At 34.9% G+C, this 22,668-nt stretch overlaps 1 protein-coding gene and 1 long non-coding RNA gene across 5 annotated transcripts in view; one reads left to right on the plus strand and one right to left on the minus strand.

Moving 5' to 3' along the window:
* Window positions 1-22,668, minus strand: part of Diaph2 (diaphanous related formin 2) — a 748,266-nt gene that overhangs the window by 279,801 nt on the left and 445,797 nt on the right. For all 4 annotated transcript variants that reach the window (XM_076562125.1, XM_076562124.1, XM_076562122.1 and 1 more), the window contains one exon: window positions 1,672-1,797. In XM_076562125.1, coding sequence (XP_076418240.1) covers window positions 1,672-1,797 — 126 coding nt within the window. The remainder of the gene's footprint in view (window positions 1-1,671; window positions 1,798-22,668) is intronic.
* The window catches only part of LOC143270875 (uncharacterized), a 198,678-nt gene that overhangs the window by 171,257 nt on the left and 4,753 nt on the right, over window positions 1-22,668 (plus strand). The gene's annotated exons all lie outside the window — the stretch shown is intronic.

Raw genomic sequence — 22,668 nt, forward strand, 5'->3', positions numbered from 1 at the left:
TAGAGAGAGTATGAAAATGCCAGTAGGTAAAAAATTGCCAAATTTTTTGTGATATGAACTGCAAAGTAACAGTCCTATACATTTTAATACATTTCCAATCCCCTTGTAGACAAACAGTCACCCTTTAGTACCACTTAAAGAATAGCTGTTCTTCTGTAACATACAGATATAGAAGTCCCTCATTTCCATTTTAAAATGATTAATTACATGCATAAAAACAGAAATAAAATAGGAGGAACAAGCCAAGTTAGTGGGGGTTTGAAATTAGTTTTTCTTCTCTTTTTTTTTCCAAAATGAGCAACAAAGACTCAATATTGCAAGCTGTTTTGTGGCCATAAGCCAACTGTAAAAGAAAATACTCCACAGAACAAGGGGATCACAAATTAACTTTAAAAAATATGAGACAAGAGTCGAAATGAAAGGTGAAAAAAATAAAAGTTTTATAATAAGTATCTCAGTGTGGTTGGTTATATAACTCAAGGCTAGATGAGGAGTGCCTGCTTGTAATGGCTCACAAACTTGTTCATCCAACATTCCTATTCACAAATGTAGCATCACTAAAGGACCATACAGCATTATTTGATGAGGTGAAAAACTAAGTGTGGAAAGTAATTTTTTTATATATGCCAAGTGCCAGTCCTAAGTAATTCTTAGGTTCAGTGCCTTCACGTCTAAGTTGCATAGGAAAGAAACACAGGAGAATAGAAAAAGGCTTAACCTTGAAAGAAGGTGACTTTCATATAGTTGTTGAAGGAATTTACTTATTATCTGATAAAGAAATTGCAGTATTTATTCCCTCTAGAGATATAAACTAGTGAATCAATCTGCAGTTCAAGATACTTATTTAAACCCAGAGGAGGAGGATATGGCTTTTACTTCTGAAAATCCAGAATAGAAAAAAAAATCAGCTCTGAATGTAGTTTATCTTCAGACAACAGCTTGAACATTAAACAATTCAAACTAAATATAGTTTCTCACATTCTCCTTTCAAATACATACATAAATACATATGTATGTGCATATATGTACATATATGTATATAATTATCAGTATATTGTATGTAAATATGAGTTTCCTGAATGTTTATGTAGCAAGAAATATTTACTTTTTCTTTATACATATATTACAGTTGATTTAAATACATCAGCTACTGATCAATTTGTTTCTCATTCCATCCATATATCTATTCATTTATCTTTCAGTCTACTGATATTACTCTTTTCCTCATTGCTTCTCAAAATACATATATACCCTTAAAACATGTATGTGAATATACCTAAAGAAGAAAGAAAATTATAACCCCTCCCTCCAAAATCATTTTCTCAGTCTGATTCTATCCTTAAGAATTTGGTTACAAAAGAGAATTATTTGCTTTGTTCTTTCAGGTATAATCACACTTCCTAAAACTTACCTTGCATATCTTGTGGGCTTTCAAATAAAATTTATCTTTGAGAAATGGCAATATTTTTCTGATCTAATTGTACCCTTGCTTACACTACCAGGTTCAAAACATTGTGAAATGAAATTTATGGTGCTAATATAAAAAACAGGTTACACCAAATTCATCTAGTGTTGTAGACTAGTGAGTCTAGTAATAACCACACAGTAAATAGGTGAATAAACAGCTACACAGACAAACATATAAACAAATGCTTAAATAAATAAAGGATATCGTCATCTTTTCCAAAAACTTATCATGGTGACTTTCCGCTTTGGGGAAGTTCTTGATGTCACGCTCCAAATGAAGAATGTTTTGTTCCATTGCTGCAAGGTTGCTCTTGAGAATTTGAGCTGAAACTAAAGAACAATGTGCAAAGTGTTTAGAATCTTTTACTAGGTATTCCACAAAACAACTAAAAACAGTATATGCTAAAGGATTTTTTAAAATGTGGAGAATTGTTCCGTGAAGTCATTTCACATTTTTCTGAATTACAGCTCATAAAAATTCTACTCTCTATGAAATAAATGAAAATGTGTAATGTAATATACCAAATCATCATATTTAATACGGGAATGTCACCATTTTACTCAGCCATTAGTTCAGATGAACCCATTTCTATTTAAATTTATTGATGGAACACCTAATATTTTATTCTTTAAAATCTAAATTGAAGACTAAAGAGAAAAACTAAGGTTCAAAGAGATCTTATCTTATCAATGTGTGTCCTTGGTTATATAAATGATTTAAAGTTAAATTATAAAAAAGGATGAAATGTTTGATTTTTTTGGAAAACTTTGAGTTTAATAAACCAACACCTGTGGTAAAAATTCCCATCTTTAAGATTTAATACTCAATAGAGACAAGTAAAATAACTCTTGATACAGAAGGCGAGTGAAGAGCAAACCCTAGTGAACACCTACACACACATACACACCCACAAAGATTCAACGTGCCCTCAAACACTATTATTATTGGCTTTAATTACCCCTGATATTCTCTGCTCTTTTCCTTTTCTCTCATTGACAACTAATAATTTTAAGTGTTGTATCCAAACTGCTCCTAAATACATGTACACTTACTGGATTTCTCATGGTGCTGTCATTTCAGGAGTACATTAAAAAAAAGAAGAAATAAAAAAATCTTATAACTATTTTCTACTACATTACTATATTTTGAATTGTGTACAAAGAAACATCTATCAATCTCAACAAAATCTGATGAGGTTCTAGTTGAGGAGACAAGGGAAGGGTTTCAACTTGATACATAGCCTGTGACTCCGGTTTTTAAATCCATGCTTTGAAACACTGTTTTCATTAAAGATTATGAAACACAAATAGAAAACCACAGTTTTTATTCTAGTAAATTTTGTCTGTTTCAGAGACATATCAGCATTACAATGAAAAATTTAAGAGATGGACTAAATCAACCCTCTGGCAAATTTCAGTCAGATTATTCTGATCCAAATTCATCACCCTGACAAGCTTACCTTTATATTTCAACAAGGAGAAATCAACGTAATTTACATGGAAGTTCAAGAGACTGAAAATCAAATACTAACCCTGAAGATTATTTTTTCTATTAATCTGTCAGTATAAATGGTTCTGTCCAATATAGTTCTATTTGTTTAGATCTGACAAGTTGGAAAGTATTCTCTAAGAGAGACGTTGAAGAACTGTTCTGCATTGCCCAAACTTTGCTAATGCTATAGTAATCACTGCTTATAAAGGATTAGTTTACTGTGAAGCAAATCACTCTGATTTTAAAACTGAATATTTATCATTTATGTTCTTTTTCTGTAGTCTTCCCAACTATTCAAAAGGCTTCTATTTTTCAATCCTAAGCTATTTACTGGAAAGACAAAAGATGTGAAAATGACTAGATATTTGGTCACTCGGGTTACAAGAACATGGCAGGTGTGTGTGTGTGTGTGTGTGTGTGTGTGTGTGTGTGTGTGTGTGTGTGTGTGTGTGTGAAGACATAGTAGTCTAAACTATAGTAGTGACAGGTACCCTCCTTGGAAGCAGAGCAAAGGACCATCCTGATTATGAAGAGTAAGAGAGGGAGCAAAAATAGGCCTCCACTCCCAATGTACTACATTGAGCACAGACATTTTCTTCTTCCTCTCACCTATCTTTACAATTCTCCATTCTTCACCAAATCAACTAAAAGACAATGCTGAGGCTTGGGCTATTAATTTTCTTAAGAAAGCTCCCATGTCATACAAACTCTGAATAAATTTGCAATATTTTGTTAAGCTATATTTTTTTTACTGAATTGTGAATAAACCAGTATTTCCAGAAGGATCTTACCAATTTTACATGTTAGATCCTCGGTTCTATATAAATTTGTCCATATTGGTTCTTATTAATAAAAACAAACCTGGGACTAGGTATTGGAAGATCAGAGAAGCAGAACAAGAGACAGCCACCTCACCTCGCCAATTCCTCAGCTGATCCTGTTTCCTTAAGCTGGAAGCCTCTGTGATCTCATCCAAATGGATCTCAGCTGAATGTGCTGCCCAAAGCCTCAAGCATAACCAGCCCCTAGTTCCTGGTTTTCACGCCTTATATACCTTTCTGCTTTCTGCCATCACTTGCTGGGATTAAAGGTGTGTGTCAGCATGCCTGGCTGTTTCCAATGTGGCTTTGAACTCACAGAGATCCAGACGAATATCTGCCTTCGGAATGCTCCGATTAAAGATGTGTGTGCCATCATTTTCTGGCCTCTGTATCTAGGGGCTGTTGTGTTCTCTGACCCCAGATATGTTCATTAGTGTTCACAATATATTGGGGAACACAATATCACCACAGTCACCTATATTTCCTTAATATAGTTCCTTAATTTGTCTTATAATTTTATTAAATCTTGAGCTGTGGCTGTGGATCAGAGCTAATATTGTTGGCATGTTGAGTACTTTGACCTCAGGAGATTGAAAGGCTTCGGAAACAACCACTTTTTCATCTCCTATCCTGACATCTCCATAATGAGAATTACTGAATCTAATTTTCCCCTTTCCAATGTAGCTAGCTCATAGAAAGTAGAACTCTTCTTCCCCAAAACAAGTCATAGTATCTAGAAAGGTCCCTGTCCCTCTCTTTTCTCTTAAAGACTTTTATTTGAGAGGAGTGATGTTTCATATAAGGTCTTGATGTGTTGTTGTTGTTCCTCCATTCTATTAGCATGAAATTGTCTAAATGACACTTCTACATGGATCTATATTTATGAAGTTTCCCATATCTTAACAAATGTATTAATTACCTTAGCTATGCATGTGTATGTAGGTGTTGATCATGAATACCTTTATAATGGATGAGCTTAAAGCCTTACCTCATTGTGCCCCCATGTAGGATGATGATCGGAATGATAAGACAAATTCTTGTCTTTGCTTTTCATTTAGTACTTATCCCTTGTACTTTATATATAACACCCGATGAATGATTATTGAATTAATATGTATATTTAAAGAAATACTGCTTCATATTTATGACAATTTCTATAACTAAGATTGTAGCAGAGGTTACATATGATGATGATTGGCAGTTCACAAATCAACTATTATGCAACTATAAAAAATGTGTAAAATTGAAACCTGCCTATAAATACACATAAGATGGAGATCTGCAGGACATACTTAGACAATGGGAAAGAAAAAAGGAAAAGGAAGAAAAGTAATGGAACCCTTTATTAGTTTCTCTGTACTACATTTGTAATGAATTATTAATATTGTAACTGAACAAAAGCATAAAATGCTTGAGACATAATGACCTGGTAATTCTACTTTACATGAAAATGCAAGGATTTGTAGAATTACATATTTTTCTTTGCATTGAGGAAAATCATTTTGATTTTGACCAAGTGTATAAAAGGGAAATCACAAAAAGTCATTTATATAGTCTAGGTCCCTGTAAAACAGAGCTTATGATACAGTTTACTTATTAGTGTTTTATTGAGTTTGGAGGTGAGAGTGATAATTCCAGAGAAACAAGCATGGAGAATAAAAGGAAGAAAGCAAACAGAAGAGGGTTAAATTACAGAGCTGGCCATAGTTTTACAACAACTACAGCTCATGAACATGAGACCTATACCAGCACTTGGGGGGCCCATGCTTAAAAGACCACTGAATTTGTTTAATGGTTTGATGTTACTATTTTCAAAAATAATAATAATAATTTTTTTCAGTTCCAGTCTACATCACCATTTTCATCTTGGGTTTTATAAATATATAGTTGATCTTTGCCTCCAGATGAAACAAAAGTATCTTAGAAGAGTTGCCTGGAGGGAATATCCATTTCACACACCTTCTGGCTTCTATCAACAAATGTTTCCAGGGCTTTTAACAGACTGCTTTGTCCTGGGTTTGGAGTACCAAAGGGGTACCTAGGTAATCTAGAGTATACACATATTTGATCCAGAACATAGTATTCCTTATAAGCTATGTAACTTAGTTTGTGATACTTTTGACAATTTATATCATTTTTAATATCTTACCCAAATCAGCATACTTAAACTCTTACCCATTAGTCTACTCTTGATTTTGCAGGGAAAACATATTACATATTCTCAATCTAGTCAAGCTACAACCAGTTTCTTCAACTAGTCTTCTTATGGTATTAATTCCTTGTATATGCCATTTTCCTCCCCTCTGTAGCCTACCTTCCAGTATAAAAATTCTACTGTACATAAACAGTGTATTCACAATCTAAGATAATAAGGAGACATCTCCCTTACCTCTTAGCCCTACTGTGCTCTGATTTAATTGAATATTAGTATTTTTTCTAATAAAGGGAACTAAATTTAAGTTGTGCTTTTGGTAGATAGATTTCACAAGGTAAGTGGAATTTTAGATCTGGGAAGTAATGATAATTAAAGCAAGGAATAATCAATTTGTTAGAAATATAAGGAAGTTCAAATTTAAAGAATATTTTTGGAAACTAAACCATGTACAATAGTCCTTGGGGACATTTAAAATTTATTGTGTCTTCCTACAGATATTGAACAAATCCAAAAGTATTAAAAAGAATCATCATGGATTCATCTGCTGGATTACTTCTCAGGGACACACTGCTCTAATCTTAAGAATTAAGAGCTGGAGTCAATGAGATAGCTCAATGGACGAAATGTTTGCCACACAGGCCTGACAACCTGAGTGCAATTACTGGAAGCCACATAAAAAGCCAGATGAGGAAGCAGGAATCCCAGGTTGTAATCCCCACAATACCCATGGCAAGACAGGAGAATCATCTAGAAGTTTGCAAGTGAGGTAAACCTAAAGAAGGTGCAAAGCAACAGAACTGGGAGACTGCCTCCAACAAGGTGGAAATAGAAAACCTCCTCCCAAAAGTTATCCTCTTTTTTCCACGTTTACCATGGCACACATGTACAACACACCCAGGTGCGCGCGCGCGTGCACACACACACACACACACACACACACTCACACACACACACACACACTCACACACACAAAGAGTAAAAAACAAACTGGGTAAACTATTACAAAAGTCATAATTAACTGTCAAAACCTGTAATAAGTATTTATGTAGTTCCCAGAAAGAGAAGATGCAGGGATACTTTTAGTGGTGCTGACAATACCTAGTGCTCCAAAAATATTTCAACACTACAAGTGGGTTAGGAATGCTTGTCTTCTAAGTGGCCTCAGGCTCAGGGTGTATTTTTGTGCCTGTCATTATATTAGTCCACTAATATAAATTAAGGACTCTTTTATGACAGTGGAAACATTTTCTATATCAGTAAATTCCCACTATAGACATTTTTAATGACTGATTATTCAGTCTGGTGGCACTTCATTTTTTTCTCATTTCATTTTCTACATCTGCTATTGAATTACTGAATCTGAATTATAACACTAAAAATTAAATTATAGCTATCAGGTTCTTTCTTATAGCTTTCTTTTGTGTACTCCATAAATAACCTTTTAAGCGTATATACTCTCCTGAGTTATATGTAGGAGAAACGTTCCTTACAAATCTTATTTATCTACTTGCTTCAGTTGAAAAATATATGTACTTATTTTCTTGGTTTCAAGCAAATATATGCTAGTAGTCTGATCTTTAGTCAAATTATTTTAATTTATGACTCTTAAAGACAAGCAAAGTGAAAGAAATATTTTAAGAGAGAAACTGGATGGAAATATCTTCAAGCACACACTATATAAGAGAACTAATAGGCATTTTAAGAAAATAAAATCACAGTATGGTGGTAACAATCTCTAGATTGTATTTAGAATGTACAATTTTTTATAAACATAAAAGCTTTACCCATGAATTTGTTTTTTTCTCCCTCTGCTTTAAAATTTTCTATTAATTTTAAACACTGACAGAGTAACAGAACTCCTTTTACATCTGAGCTGAAAGAAAGGCCACATAAAAACTTTCTCGTTTAAGATTATGAGTGAACAGGCTCAAATGTGACTTACAAGTCTTCTCTAATTTTCCGTAACTTGATACATTCAGTTGAATTACTATCATCTGAGACACATGCCATTAAAATGACTCATCATTCATAAAGCATGTGTGAGAAAGAGACGTTAAAAGTACTCTGAACAATGGGCATTGCTTTATTCTTTCTCAAATGCATCTATAAGCTAATAGTTTCATTTTATATAAATGCTATACATGGGAATGAAGCAAATATGCTTATATAATAACAATGGCTGAATCTCATCAACATGGACTTCTTTGGACTTTAAGTAAAATAAATGGGAAATGGGACTCAGATTTGAAATTCCTAGCCCCTAACACCCAAAAAAGAAAAACAGTTAGAAGTCACATATACTTAGGAGAAAATTTTTTGTTAAAAAATTAAGAGAATATGCACCTTAGCTACCATTCTTTAACACTCCTTTTTCTATTATGGGATGGGGCAGGGTATTGCTATAGAGTCAAAACTTGCTTGAAACTCACTAAGCATCTTTTCCAGGCTGTGATTATACATGTGTGCCAGTTCAAGTAGCATTCCTTGCAACTGTAATTGAAAAACAGGCGTTGTCTCTCCATGTTCACTTATCCCTATAACATGTCCCCTTGAATGCAAGCTAGTTTTCTAAACTGAATTCCTAACATAGTCTGAACTGAAACTGAGGGGGAAAGAACAACAGTAACTCAACACAAAAACTATTACAATGGTTACCTCTTAAAAAGTCAGCAAGTACATTTCAGCATCTGGTGTCATGTATTTCTTGAGATTCTAGGCCTAAAAACCTCAAACTGAACAAATTATTTTTAAATAAAGAAATAAAGTTTTGACCAGAGAATAGAAAGAAAATTTACCAATAAACAATGGAAGGTATGACTAAAGGTTATTTGGATTGAGGAGAAAGGAGAAAAAGGCTGAAACTTTCTAAATAATGATTTGGTGGGAGAAAACATCCTGTATCCTCACTATAAAATCAACAGCAGTGGACAGCTGCCTGTGAAGAATCACACTCCCTTCACCTGCTGTCTACCCTGCAACTGTTATTCTGCCTACAGCAAATACAATGTGTGAATTTTCAAATCAAAGGTGAAAACCAAATTGAAATCTCCTGCTTTTACAGACAGTCTTAGCTCAAGGCCAGGATTGAGAAGTACATAGCAAGCTGAAGCTCCTCTAAAGTAATGCTGGCTAGAGTCTCTTTGGAGTCATTTGCTCTCATTATCAGAAAAACAAACTTCATTAAAGAAGAATGTTTTTATTAAATGCCAGCAGTCAGGATGAAGGAACGAAGGGGCTCAAAGTTATCCAGCTTGGGATATGTATCTAAACCCCATTTCAAAGAAAGAAATGAAATGAAAGGTGAGGAAAAACAAAAAAAAATCATTTTCCTTGCAAAATAAGATTTCTGATCATCCACATGTCAACTTTTCCATGGCGAGTTAATTTAAATGGTGGAAGTGCTAATCTAATTTTTTGTTGTGTTTGTTTTGGCTTCCTATTTTTGAGACAGGGTCTCTCTATTATATAGTCTTGACTCTCCTGGAACTCGCCATGTAGACCAGAGATCTGCCTGCCTCTGATCCAGAATTCTGGGATTTAAAGGTGTGTAACACCATGACCAGTTTATTATGCTCATTTTTTTCTCAACTTATTTGGTTTTATTAAGAAAAATTGTAACTATTTAATAATGATAATATATATTTTCACAGTCATTTTCTTTATAGCTGTAGAGTATATCAGTGAATAAGGCCATCTTAAATTATAAAACTATCAGTATAGTGACTAGCTTTGCATTCACGTGATTTAGTACTTTAAGAAATCAAATTTGACACTCTCCCTCCTTGCAAATTCACCTTCAAGGCTTAAGAGTTATCAGATTCATGGATATTGACAAGACCAAATCATAGATTCTAAAGCAGAGGACCAACATATATGAAAAAATCCTATAAAGGTACATGGAAGATATGACCATTATTAGAATATCCACATTCTTTCATGTGCTTATTTTTAAACATTTCTTTTATTTTGGGGGACCATAATATAATTACATAATTTCCCCCTTCCTTTTCTCCACCCAAATAGCTATTTTTATAAAAAGCTTTGGCAGTATTATATAGTAATTTCCTACTAGAGAAATTCTTCCATCTTTGAATGAAGCTTCTTAAGACACAAGATAATCTAAATGGAGGAGAAACACTTTATTCTGCAGGAAACTTGTTAAGCTCAAGGAGCAAGAACTCAAAAGGTTCAGGAAGTTCCTGAAACTGACAATACTCACTAGGTTCCTCTCTATCCAAGCACATATAGGCAGTAAGGACTGCTGAGAGACTCTCAAAACATCTTAGTCATTTAAAAGAGAGACAGCTGAACTGCCTAACAGAGTATCAGACAAGCTGAGCTGCCTAGAAGGGGCTCAGACTAGTTGAGCTACCTGGATAAGACATGCTCCAACCTGTTGAGGTAGCTGCAAATTGTGAAGTGAGCCCAAGGTTTCCTGCTTTCATAAGCTGTCACCTATGCTGGGGAGGGCTTTGATGACACAGATGTCTATGAGTCATTTCTGCTTTTGTCAGTAATCCCTCATGCACATGTTTGTGAGTTAACTTCACCCAAACTCACTGGTTCAGCAAGTTGCACTTGGGTGGTTTCTGTACTTGGATCTGAGGTCAGTAAACAGTTACACATGTCTCCACAGGATGAGTATCACACAACAGCCAGAACCATCTGATAAATCCCTTATGATTTCCTATATCTTCATTTCTATAATGTATGCAATGTGCTCTTCCTTTTATGTTAGAATCAGAAAACTAATAACAAAAGCAAATACTGTCAAAAGAAGCTACTTAGTATGACAATAGAAGGACTTAAAATGATGAGTAAAGTCATAGAAAAACAAAACCTATAGAAAGTGAGGGCATGTTGACTAAACCTAGAAGTAAAAATAATCCAAGTCCAAGAAATCTAAAATTTTAAATTTGTAAAATCTGGATTTTTTTCAGTACATAGCTATTTGTGGCTCCACTCTGAATGATAATGATTAAGTAGCTATTATTGAAAAAGATATCAAAAAGAAAAGAAAATCATTTAGAAAGCAACATACACTTATACTGCTAAAGTTGTGATAATCAAAGATGATAAAATGAGCATTGTTTCTCACTGAGACACTACCTGGTTTGTTTTTGTTTATTTGCTTAGTTGGTTTAAGACTGGATTTCACCATGTATCCTAGGCTGGGCCAGAAGCTCAGATCCTCTCATCAATGGTCTGCCTCCAGTGCTGAGACCATAGGCTACTGCTATTAAGCCAGGCTTAACTTCTTACTCTTTGAGTGTGCACTCACAATGCCTTCATGGGAGCAGTCATTTAATAGCAACTCTCTTCCAGTATATTATATGCTTATTAGGATATAAACGAGCATATGGATTGGTAAACCATTTCAATGTTTTCTAAGCAGAAATTAAACATATGTAGAGAGCATCTTTATAAGGCTAAAATGCTACATGAAAAGAAAGATCATCTTCTTGGGTTTACTGGTTTGTGATTGTGGACAAATACTTCAGGAATTATGTTCTTGAACTCATTAGGGAAATTACTAGGATTGTATGATATAGTATAGCTATTCTTGTACTTGACCCAGATTTTTGGGGGACATGTTTAATGTATGAAGTCCCCAGGTAAGTACAAGTACAAAGTCATCAATTCCACCTAAATTGAACAGGGGTTGTCATGGCATCAGTGACATTATGCTGAGGTCATAATGCTGGAACCATTTCAGTCTATTCCACATTACTTCTGCCTGGATTAGCAATTGTTCTGTGGGTAATAGGGTTACAGGTCAGACAGAAGATGCTTGCAGGGGTCTATTAACTCTATGGTTGCACTCTCCTCTTTCATTACTTTATTGTATCTCCTCCTCTACCTTATATAGAGACTAACATGATAACTATCTGCCCAGAAATAAGGCAATGCTAACTAAGGTAATTAAAGGAATATCATTTTGATAGTTATTGGAGTTCTTAACTACTGAAAAGGATCCACACATAGGACAAAGACTGATTATTTATCTGATTATCATCATTTCATAAATTGACTAGAAATAAATATTTTTGCATAGAACCAAAGAGGAACAATGCAGTTAAACAGATAAGTGGGGCCTTGTGATATGTTTTTTGGGTGTCACCCTAAGTATGGTGGGAAAGCTCTGAAAGGTTTCCAGCAGAAGACTAAAGATAATAGAGATGTTTTATATTTATGGTAGATGAAATGTGAGGGGTAAGGAAGGAATTAATAAGAATGATTTCCAGGTTTCTGGCACCAGCAATAGACAGAGCAGTTTCAAGGAAGTGATCAAACATTCTTTGGCCTACTTAGTCTTAAATACAAGGGCCATCTAAGGTGAAATTTCAAATAAGCTGCTGAAGCAGGTCTGCCTGGAACAGTGGACTTCCACAGACATTTGCATATAGATCCTGCTTCAGAACAGTTACATTGTTTTAGTATATTGCTATGATACAATTTAGTCTGAAGTTACTTTCTGGCTCTATAAATCTAGGTAATAATTTCTGCATTCCTGCCTCATTTCAAGTACAAACATTTCTAGATGTTGGTTAAGGTCATTCCCTCTGGGCTATGCTTGTAATTTATTCCTACTTCCTCTCTTTCCCTTTCCCTGAATTACTCTACTCACACAAACACCATGGATATTTCTATTAAGATATTTTGCCTTGCTGAGAAGTCTTGCTGTAACACTTCTCTTGAAACAAATGTTGCCAATAACAACCAGGAAGCTAATTGCATTTGGAGGTGATAGGAGTTCATTTAATAAAAAAAACTACAAGGCCTGAAAACTATAAAAATACCTGTCAGAATTTTGCCTATGAGGAGGAGGAAACACTTCAAAGATCCCACTGTTTTCAATTCCTAAGTCATAAAATTGGCACATTAACACTGGTACAAGGGAAGGGATCAAAGGTGGTTAGGACAATAAAAGTTTCATCTTTCTTTGGCCCCACCTTTCTCTCTTACTGGCTCCACTAGGCTTATTCAATAATATGTCTTCTTCCTGCTTGCAGGCTACAACTTTCTTTTAGCTTATGTATACATTTCTCACTTTCAATGTTGGTGCCTTTTGAAGAGTCATTGCAATTATTTGCTTCAGTTCCTTATTGGTAAACTATTTTTTGGCTTTGTTTTCCTTTGTTTTAAGGAAAAGACAAGTACACAACTCTAATAAAAGTCTTAAAGAAACCTTCTGTTCATTTTTAAAATTTGTATGGGTTCTTTTGCTTGCATGTATGTCTGTGCAGCTCATATGTACAGGGCTTGTAAAGTCCAGAAGAGGGTGGTGTATCCTCTAGGACGGGACTTGCAGACAGTAGTGAGCTGTACTGTGGGTACTGGGAATTGAACCCTGATCCTCTGAAAGAGAATCCAGTGCTCTTAACTGCTGAGCATCCCTACTTCTTTTTTTTTTTCTAGACACCCCCAACTTCTCTCTCTCTCTCTTTAAAAAAAAAAAAAAAACTCTATCAACTTCAAATGGCTCATCAACACCACATTGATAATAATCATTTTCAGGGTCAAGATGTCTTGGATTCCCATATTGTTTGAAACAGAACAGCATTTCTCTTACTTATACTATTAACAAGCACCTACTACCTTGTGCTTTTTTATGATATAAAGGGAACCACATAGATACTTACACCCCTGGACCCCTGGCATGGGTATATTAGCTGTAAACTATTAAAAAAAAACTTTCTAAAGGAAAAAAAAAGGATCATTAAAGAAATTCACAAGGTATTATTTATAGCAGTATAAACATGATGTAAATAGAATAACCAGCAATAAGGAATGATTGATAAAAGCTTAGTATAATATTATGAAAGGTGTATAGACTTTAATATGAAATTTATGAAATGGATTAGTAAAATAGAACATAGGATTTTATATTAAGAGAAAAATATCAGTTTGTAGATTGTGATTTTTGCTGTGCATGATCTTGTTTTAATAAATTATTCAAATGGAAATTACCTTTGAAGAGGACCTGCATATTATTCATCCATATGCTTGCTCTACATGAAGTAGTAGAGTATTTGTGGAATTTGGATGAGCTTGGATATAGCCAAGTAAAGATGTGCTTCTTCCAATGTATGGGGAGTTATCTTTACTAATTTTAAAAAGTTTCCTTGTTCATTCAATTACACACGTGGAAAATATTTGGCAGTATAAAAATGAAGCCAAAGTTAAGAGATTTTCAAGTAATTGGGCAAAAATACATACAAGTATAAATAACTATACAAATGATGTGTCTAAAGATCCTTTGAATCTTTTGAAAGCTCAGAGAATAGAAAATGGTCACTAATACAGTGTTGTAAGCAATGCCTTACATATAATAGGTGCGTTCTCTCTGTCTCTGTCTATCTCTGTCTCTGTCTCTCTCTCTCTTCCATGTATAAGAAGTTGGCTTCTTGTTTCTTTTAGGATGTTCTAAGATAAGAATGATTTTTACATTTTTAAGGAGTTGAAAGAGAACAGTGCCTTAAATCATGAAAAATGTATGAAATTCAAATTTTAGTATCCATAAATAAAGTTTTGTTGGAATACTGCCAGGCCCATTCATTTATGTATGGCCAGTGACTGCTTTTGTATTACAAAGCCAGAGTGAAGTTCTTGTAACAGGGGATCTATTTGGTGCACAAGACCTAAAATATTTAATATCTGGCTCTTTGTAGAAAAAAGTTTGCTGATACATGTTTTAGATTTTAAAAAAAAAATGCTATCTTGGGAGGGACATCAGCAATTTCCCAGTCCAGATTCCCATAAGGATATGAAAAAAGAGAAATCAAATCTGGAGTGTCATAGAATATAGAGGGGCACAGAATCAGGCCTCTGCATTTTAGGTTCTTCTGTAGACACAATGCTGCAAGATATCTTTGCATAGACAGTTTCTTTCCATCTTTCAATGAGACAAATGTATGTAGTCAAGTCCACAATGTAGACTGGATTATGGAAGCTTCTTCTACATAATTCAACAAGAATATAATTATATCTAAGGATGGAGGAAAAAACAACAGCACATTTTTATATAGCAAAAATCTAGACAAGAGCAAAGCATACTGGGGAAAATTTTGTCTAAAAAAATAAATAAAATACAAACATAACCAACATAGAGTATGCAGAAATCCATAGCTAGATCCTACAATGCCAGGCAATAAAAGGAGAAAAAGCAGCCACTAGAAAGAAAAATGAAGTCCATCACAATGGCCAAATTATCACTGTAGAAAACAAGACAGAAAAATCTAAATCTAAATTTTCATCCCAATTAATCTCTCTATGTTGCTATATGTCATGGCTTACTCCTGGAGTATGATAAAGGTCTAATAACTGATCCAAACATATCCTTTACTTCCCTATAGTTACAACAGGCTTTAAAATGAAACTAACACATTTTAAGAAATCACAAAGCTATAGGTATCAGTCTTAATAATTATGTCTCCTATATACATTTTATTCTCAAAGGGGCCCTATGCAAAATGTCTTGTTATTAACTTAATTTTCCATGAGAAATCTAGATAAAGTGATATTAAAAATGTCCTCAAGGCCATATAACCCATAAATGGCACAACCAATACCTACTTTTTTTGGTTTTTGAGACAGGGTTGCTCTGTGTAGCTTTGCGCCTTTCCTGGAGCTCACTTGGTAGCCTAGGCTGGCCTCGAAGTCACAGAGATCTGCCTGGCTCTGCCTCCCAAGTGCTGGGATTAAAGGCGTGTGCCACCACCGCCCAGCTAATACCTACGTTTTTAAACAATTTGCTCCACTCTCTTAGGTACAAGAGGTTTCAGGTAAATAGTATTTCTAAACATGGGAAGCATAGCTGACCCAGGTATCTGACATTCTTTAATATTCACATTTAACACCCAGCAATTTTGAGACTAATAATGGCAGAGTAGTATCCCTATGAAATAACGAGGACAAACAAGTGAGAGGGGAGCACACTACCAGTTCTGAGTTCATGAGGCTTGTGATGTTGTAAGCAGGATGAAACAAATTACAGAAAATCTCAGATTTCAGTGCTACTAAATAGTGAGTAAGAAAATAATTTTTAAAGAGGAGGAATAATATATTCTTTGATATATAGGGCAGTAAAGAAAAGAGATAGTCACCTGTTTACAGTGAAAAATAAGAAAACTATTCTTATCTGTGAATATTGAAAATGGACTCCTGTGTTTGAGGTACACAGATTCCAAAGGGGATTGCTGTTTTGAGGGAAAAAAGGGTGATAAGCTAGTCTGACTTCATAGCAACCTAAGGTTAAAAACCTGATTGCATCGGGTTGACAGTGTGAACTTTGTTTCATGTATGGAAGTTGGGATTTGAAGAGAGCAATAGGAAAGAAAGATGAAAAAGTAAGGTGGAGCAAGGAAAAGTGTGGGGCTAATGCTGGATACTGTGATTGAAATGTGTATGTCATGTGCCAAGTGCAACTAGAAGGGAACACAGAGATTGAGAGAAAAGGGAGAGGATACCTAAAGATAAAGCCAAGTACATGAGGATGGCTACAAGCAGGTTCAAGAGCTATGAGAGCTGAGGAAGGTGGTGGGTAGAATGAAACCTCTGAAGTTAGGCTCTTGATGGCAGCCATGTGCCATAGAATAGCAAAGTCTAATGGAGAGAAAAATTCATCCTAATGGGCCTGAGGTCAAACTATGGGAAATGGTATTTTTATCAGTTTTAATGGCAACAACATTTGCTTACTAGTAATCATTAAAAGAAAATATTCATTATTATGTGGATGGTTTGGTATCATACCTGGTTTTGCATAAAGGAATTAGAAAAAGAAGTCCGTGGAAGGGCTATGATTAGCAAATGGTGTCAACCAGATTTTAACAGTGATATCTTTCTGTGGAGATGCAGGTCGATCAAAACATGTGTTTTGGTTTTCTGATGACATGCACTCAAACTTTTTCAATAATCTCATTTTCCCTATTTTAAAAGTAGATAATAAAGAAGTAATTGGGAATACTTTGAAAATCTTAATGACATGTTATTGTAAAAGTGGTTTTTACTTACTCAAATTACGTCAAATATACAAGTCACATAGACACACTTGGATATTTTTAACATGGGACTGTAACTTCAAGAGTTTTCTTTCCTAAAAACTGTGTAGTGTTATACAACTACATTAAATTATTCCTAGACATACAGTTTACTTGTCATCTTTATTTTTAAATGGACACAGTATACAGGAATGAATTCATAATGATAAAAAAAACCAGTAATACAGATGTTAAGAGATGAGTGAACCATTCCCTGGGTGCTATCTGAACATGTTTTGTAAGCCAATTAATTCTTTTAAGCCTCAGGAGGGTACCAGCAAGAACCCTTTCAAAGATAATTCATTCAAGGAAAGCTGGAAAGAATTAATAGGCCTCAAAATGAATCCAAAATGGCCAACGATCACATTAGACTCCTGGCCTAATGTATGTAATCCTGGCTGGTCTAGGACTCAGAAGGCCAAAGTCCCACTTACTTTTCATATGATTTTGGGAAAGATTCAGAATCATCTGTCCTTCTATATATTTTAATTTGTAAAACAGAACTAATCTTGCCTGCCTTTCTGACTCTCTCTCTCTCTCTCTCTCTCTCTCTCTCTCTCTCTCTCTCTCTCTCTCTCTCTCTGTGTGTGTGTGTGTGTGTGTGTGTGTGTGTGTGTGTGTGTGTGTGTGTGTATGGGGTTGTAAATCTAAAAACGATCTGAGACTCTTTATGAACAGTGTAGTATAAAACAAAAATCTTTAGTTTATAGTACTATTAATGTTGCCCTAAGAAACCTACCTGACAACTGATTTGGGCTGCTCCTTAAGTTGCTATGGAAAGAGGTAATATTTAGAAAATAAAATACCGTATATAGAAGTCTTTTTCCACATTGAATACTAAGCAAGCTGCAAACAGAGAGAAAGCACTTAATGCTCCTACCCAGCTGTGACACCTATGAACTACAATGATCACAAGGCAAGACACCCATTAAGGTGGACTAAGTGGCACTTGCATGTCAGTAGCAACCAATGGCTGTCTAATTGGAGTTAAGGCCTACTCAACAGGAGGGAAATAATGCCTGGTACTAGACACCTAGCCAACTGCTTGTGCCTAGTAAAGTTATGGATCGTAGAAGAGAATCTACTACTGCCACTTTGTTACACCAGCACAATTCATAACTATGTTCTAAATCTTATTCTTATGCCCACAGGTAAGTGTAGGCATTCAAAGAATCTTCTCTTTCCAGCAAATGAAAAACAGAAAACTACAAGTAGTCACAACACAGAAATTAAATGGTTCATGAGGAGCCCAACTCCAATGGATAAATCTACATTTCAGCTCTTCTATCTAAAGCTCAAGAACAACAAGGAACAGGAAGTGAGAAGATTGTAAGAGCCAGAATCACAGGAATTCTGCTATGAAACATTCTCTCTTAGAAATGGCTACATAAACAAGACAGAAATGATGGCAATTAATATGCTAATGGGGAAGGAAAAAAATCTTATGGGGTCGACCCCTGGCCAAGAAACTACAGACAGCTGATGGTTGCTGAGAGTTGGAGTCTTTGCTGTTCCTAGGAATAGGTCCGCTAAATGGTCGCACATTACAACGTGGTCAGCCCTGAAATCATACACATGAACAACAAAAATGTACTCATCAGGTTGTATGTACATTTATATATGTAACGGTAGTAAATCAGGAAGAAGCTACCAATTTGAGTGGGGTAGGGAAGGAACTTACAAGGCGCTAAAGTGATGTAATCATATTTTGATATTAATATTTAATGAAAATATAAGAAATAAATTTCACAGCAAACTTCACAGGAATCTGTATTCTAGAGCAAAGAATAGCCATGTTTATTGAAATATTATTAACCTAGAAACAAAGATTATGGTTGATTTTTGACCATATTATATAATATAAAGTGATCTGGGCACCTTTATTTTAATATTTGTGAAGATTTTATTCCTTTTACATAAACAAAATGACTACTTTACTTATGGAATACTTATTTGAGCTCAGTATAAATCTAAATGCAGATTTCTTTCATTCTAAATAGTAGTTGAGGTTTTCCACTCTTTCATTTGATGTCTTTTATGTTGTCTCTTGCCATTTAGATGGAAGCATTCCTCAGAACCCTTTGCACTTTTTTTATAAAAGCTTTTTTTTCTTAATGCATTTCTTTTTGATAAAGGATTTTGTTATAATATACAAGCTGAACATCTCTATATCTAAGCAACAACCTCTTATTTAAGGAAACCTTCCACTTTTATGTCCAACTACACAGTGTCCTATAGCTTTATAAATAGCATATGAAACCTGAGCAGACCACTATACCATCCCCCTAGCTATTATTACTTAAATCCAGACAGTGAGATTTTGCTATTTACATATTTTTAAAATATATTGTTTAGTAGTCCCAACAAGCTACCAAGATGCACGCATCATTATTTCTCAAAACACTTTTTGGTTTCCATCTTGTAAGAAATCATGAAAAATCACGTTTTTATTTGTGTGTGCTAATCATATATTCAATGTGTTCTATTGTGATAGTTTAATTGGCATCCACCTTTGTCATTTTATTGGGAGCGACACTTTTCTGAAGCTTACAATCATCTAACTGTTATATTCCTGAAACTGGTTTTCATACTTTCAATCCATCCCACATAATAACTCCAGGGGAAAAAAAATAACTTTTAGAACAGTGATGTCACCATATCACTCTCGATTTGATGATTTAAAATTAAAACCTTCAATTACATTTGAAGTCCCCAAAGCTACCATAGGTTACTGACTGTAATTAGAAACTAATGAATGTGATTAATAACCTGAACACAAATGAAGAGGTTTTTAAGGTAGAAGACATGTAAGTACTACAGATTAGTGGGGAACTGCTATGTTACATAAATCTATGTGTTGTCTAAATATAAAAATCAGTCATAATCTCCATGGTGAACATAAGATGAAAATAGTTTTAATCAACACTATATAACAGCCTTACTGTCTCAGGGGAATGAAGTGTTCAGCTCTGCTCTTTTAATTCATAGATAGACCAAGATTCTCTCTGTGGTGTGGATTATAAACTACCATTTAAATCAATTCCTTAAACATGCAAATCATGGTTCTTACAGAGATTCCTCATTGATCTTGTAAAGGCCAGTTCTCAGCTACAATTTTAGCATGACATAGAAGGAGAAATCTCAACTTTGCCAAGATAATCTCATTTCATTACATTTCGACAGTTTATTCTCTGCGAATTTTTGGTAATGTCACTCTTTAATGAGCAGAGAGGTACAGGGATTCTAATTTTATTTGAAATTTTATTCATTTAGGGGGAAGAGTTCTCTCTATTACTTTTCAGAAATAGCAAAACTATGTCTTATTTACATAATTGTAAACTGCTCATTTTCTTTTTTCCATTAGCAGAATATTGCTGCTTAACAAAGGTTATGATCTTAGGAAGAAAAAGTGAGCAGACACTAATGAGTAGCACCAGAACAACAAGCAACATTGTGGTGTTTTGCTCATTGTCTTTTTTATCATACATCAACAGATTTCATTTTCCACATGAATTCTTTCCTCATAAAAATATTTTCAAATTTTCTACTGTACACATGGAATCTAGTACATGACCTCAATCATTTTGAGACTCAAGGGCTCATATTACTTGTAGTTAAAGTTTAAATTTTAGCCATTTCCTTCTTAGATTTATGTTCCTATTGCATTTTCTAACATAAGTTTGTGCTCAGTATGCAGCAACAAGTAGTTTAAGGATCTAAACTTTTGCATAAGTCATTTCAAAACTGAATGTCTTATATCAACTAACCTAAATGTAACATATCAGTCTATTTTCTGATTACTACCTCTTCTTTAATATCTATCTATCTATCTATCTATCTATCTATCTATCTATCTATCTATCTATCTATCTATCTATCTATCTATCTACCTACCTATCTATCCATCCATGTGTGTATGCCCGTGTGTGTGTGTGTGTGTGTCTGTGTCTGTGTCTGTGTCTATGTGTGTCTGTGTGTGTGTATGTATGTATTCCTGAGTGTATGTATGTGTACTATATGCATGGAGGAACCCATGGAAGTCAGAAGAGGGTAAAAAATCCCCTGGGACTGGCGTGAAAGACATTGTGAGCCCCCCATGTGGTTGTTAGGAATTGAACCTGTGTCCTCTACAAGTGCAATAAGTACTCGTTATCACTGAACTATCTTTCTAGCCTTATTATTGCCTCTTCTCATATGAGCTAGTATAACTTCGTTTTGCTTTAATATTTAGCTTCACCTTTTTTGTTTGTTTGCAATAGTAAGGCTCTAACCAACAGCCTCATGCAGGCGAGGCCTCATTGACTTTGATCTCTAGTAAACTAAAACCTATATTTGAGATAATTATTTAATGTCTTTCTCTTGGTCGAGTCAACCTGATAAATTCTTTTACAATAATTTTTAATAATAAAATCACATTCCTGTTTCCTGCTTGAGGATAAGAGTAGTTTTTATAATTTTCAATAAGCATACAATAGTGCACTGTATATAGACTATGATACTATTGAATGTATTGAACAAAATGTGCTACTATTTCTTAATTTTTTCAGAATAAAGTATGAGGTGTCTTGAATAATAAATGGATACATAGAAAAATCCTTATAAATTCACATATCATGTTGATTCATAATGCTATAATGGCTTTGTAAGCCTTCTAGCAACCTCAGAATACTCAGGTATTCTATTACGGCTAATATCTCATGACTGACCTTGTAATATTAGCATGTTTTCTATACCAATATGATGCAAATTATTAGAAAAATAACACATATTTTAATATATAATACATACATGTGTACATACGCACACATTTCTAGTGATTTATGTCCTTTAGGTGATTATATGGGTGGACTCTATGACTGTGAGACTTACAAAGGTTAGTAAAACTGTGACATCTTAGTGAAGATGGAACATGTTCTGACTCTAGTCTACCAAAGCAGAATTCCTTTTACTTCATCACTGCCTGTGTTTTAATATAACATGTTCTCAAGTATGTGCTAATTTTTCCCTGTTCCCAAACGAGCCCACACGTTTTTAATCACAGAACATAATTCCTAATGCAGTATTTCCTTAATAGTCTTATTCCTTTCTTATTTTATGATTTAATTTTTCATATCAGCCACAGATTCCCCTGTCCTCCCTGCTCCCACCCCCAGTATCCCCCCAATTCTCCCCCCATTCCCACCTCCTCCAAGGGAAGGTCTCCCCTGAGGATTCAGCTCAGCCTGGTAGATTCAGTTGAGACAGGTCCAGTCCCCTCCTCCCTACACCAAGGCTGAGCAAGATGTCTCAGCATAGGCCCTGGGTTCCAAAAAGCCAGCTCATGCACTAAGGAGAGGTCCCGGTCCCACTGCCTGGGGGCCTCTTAAATAGTTCAAGCTAATCTACTATCTCACTTATCCAGAGGGCCTGATCCAGTTGGGGGCTCCTCAGCTATAGGTTCATAGTTCATGTGTTTTCACTAGTTTGGCTATTTGTCCCTGTGCTTTTTCCAATCATGTTCTCAACAATTCTCGCTCATATAATCCCTCCTCTTTCTCGCTGATTGGACTCCTGGAGCTCCACCTGGGGCCTAGTCGTGGATCTCTGCATCTGCTCCCATCAGTCACTGGATGAATGTTTTATCATGACAGTTAGGGTGTTCGGCCATCCGATCACCAGAGTAGGTCAGCTACCTAGTAAAGAGGACCCTAATAG

Source organism: Peromyscus maniculatus, chromosome X (genome assembly GCF_049852395.1).
Source record: "Peromyscus maniculatus bairdii isolate BWxNUB_F1_BW_parent chromosome X, HU_Pman_BW_mat_3.1, whole genome shotgun sequence".
In the NCBI taxonomy this organism is placed as follows: Eukaryota; Metazoa; Chordata; class Mammalia; order Rodentia; family Cricetidae; genus Peromyscus; species Peromyscus maniculatus.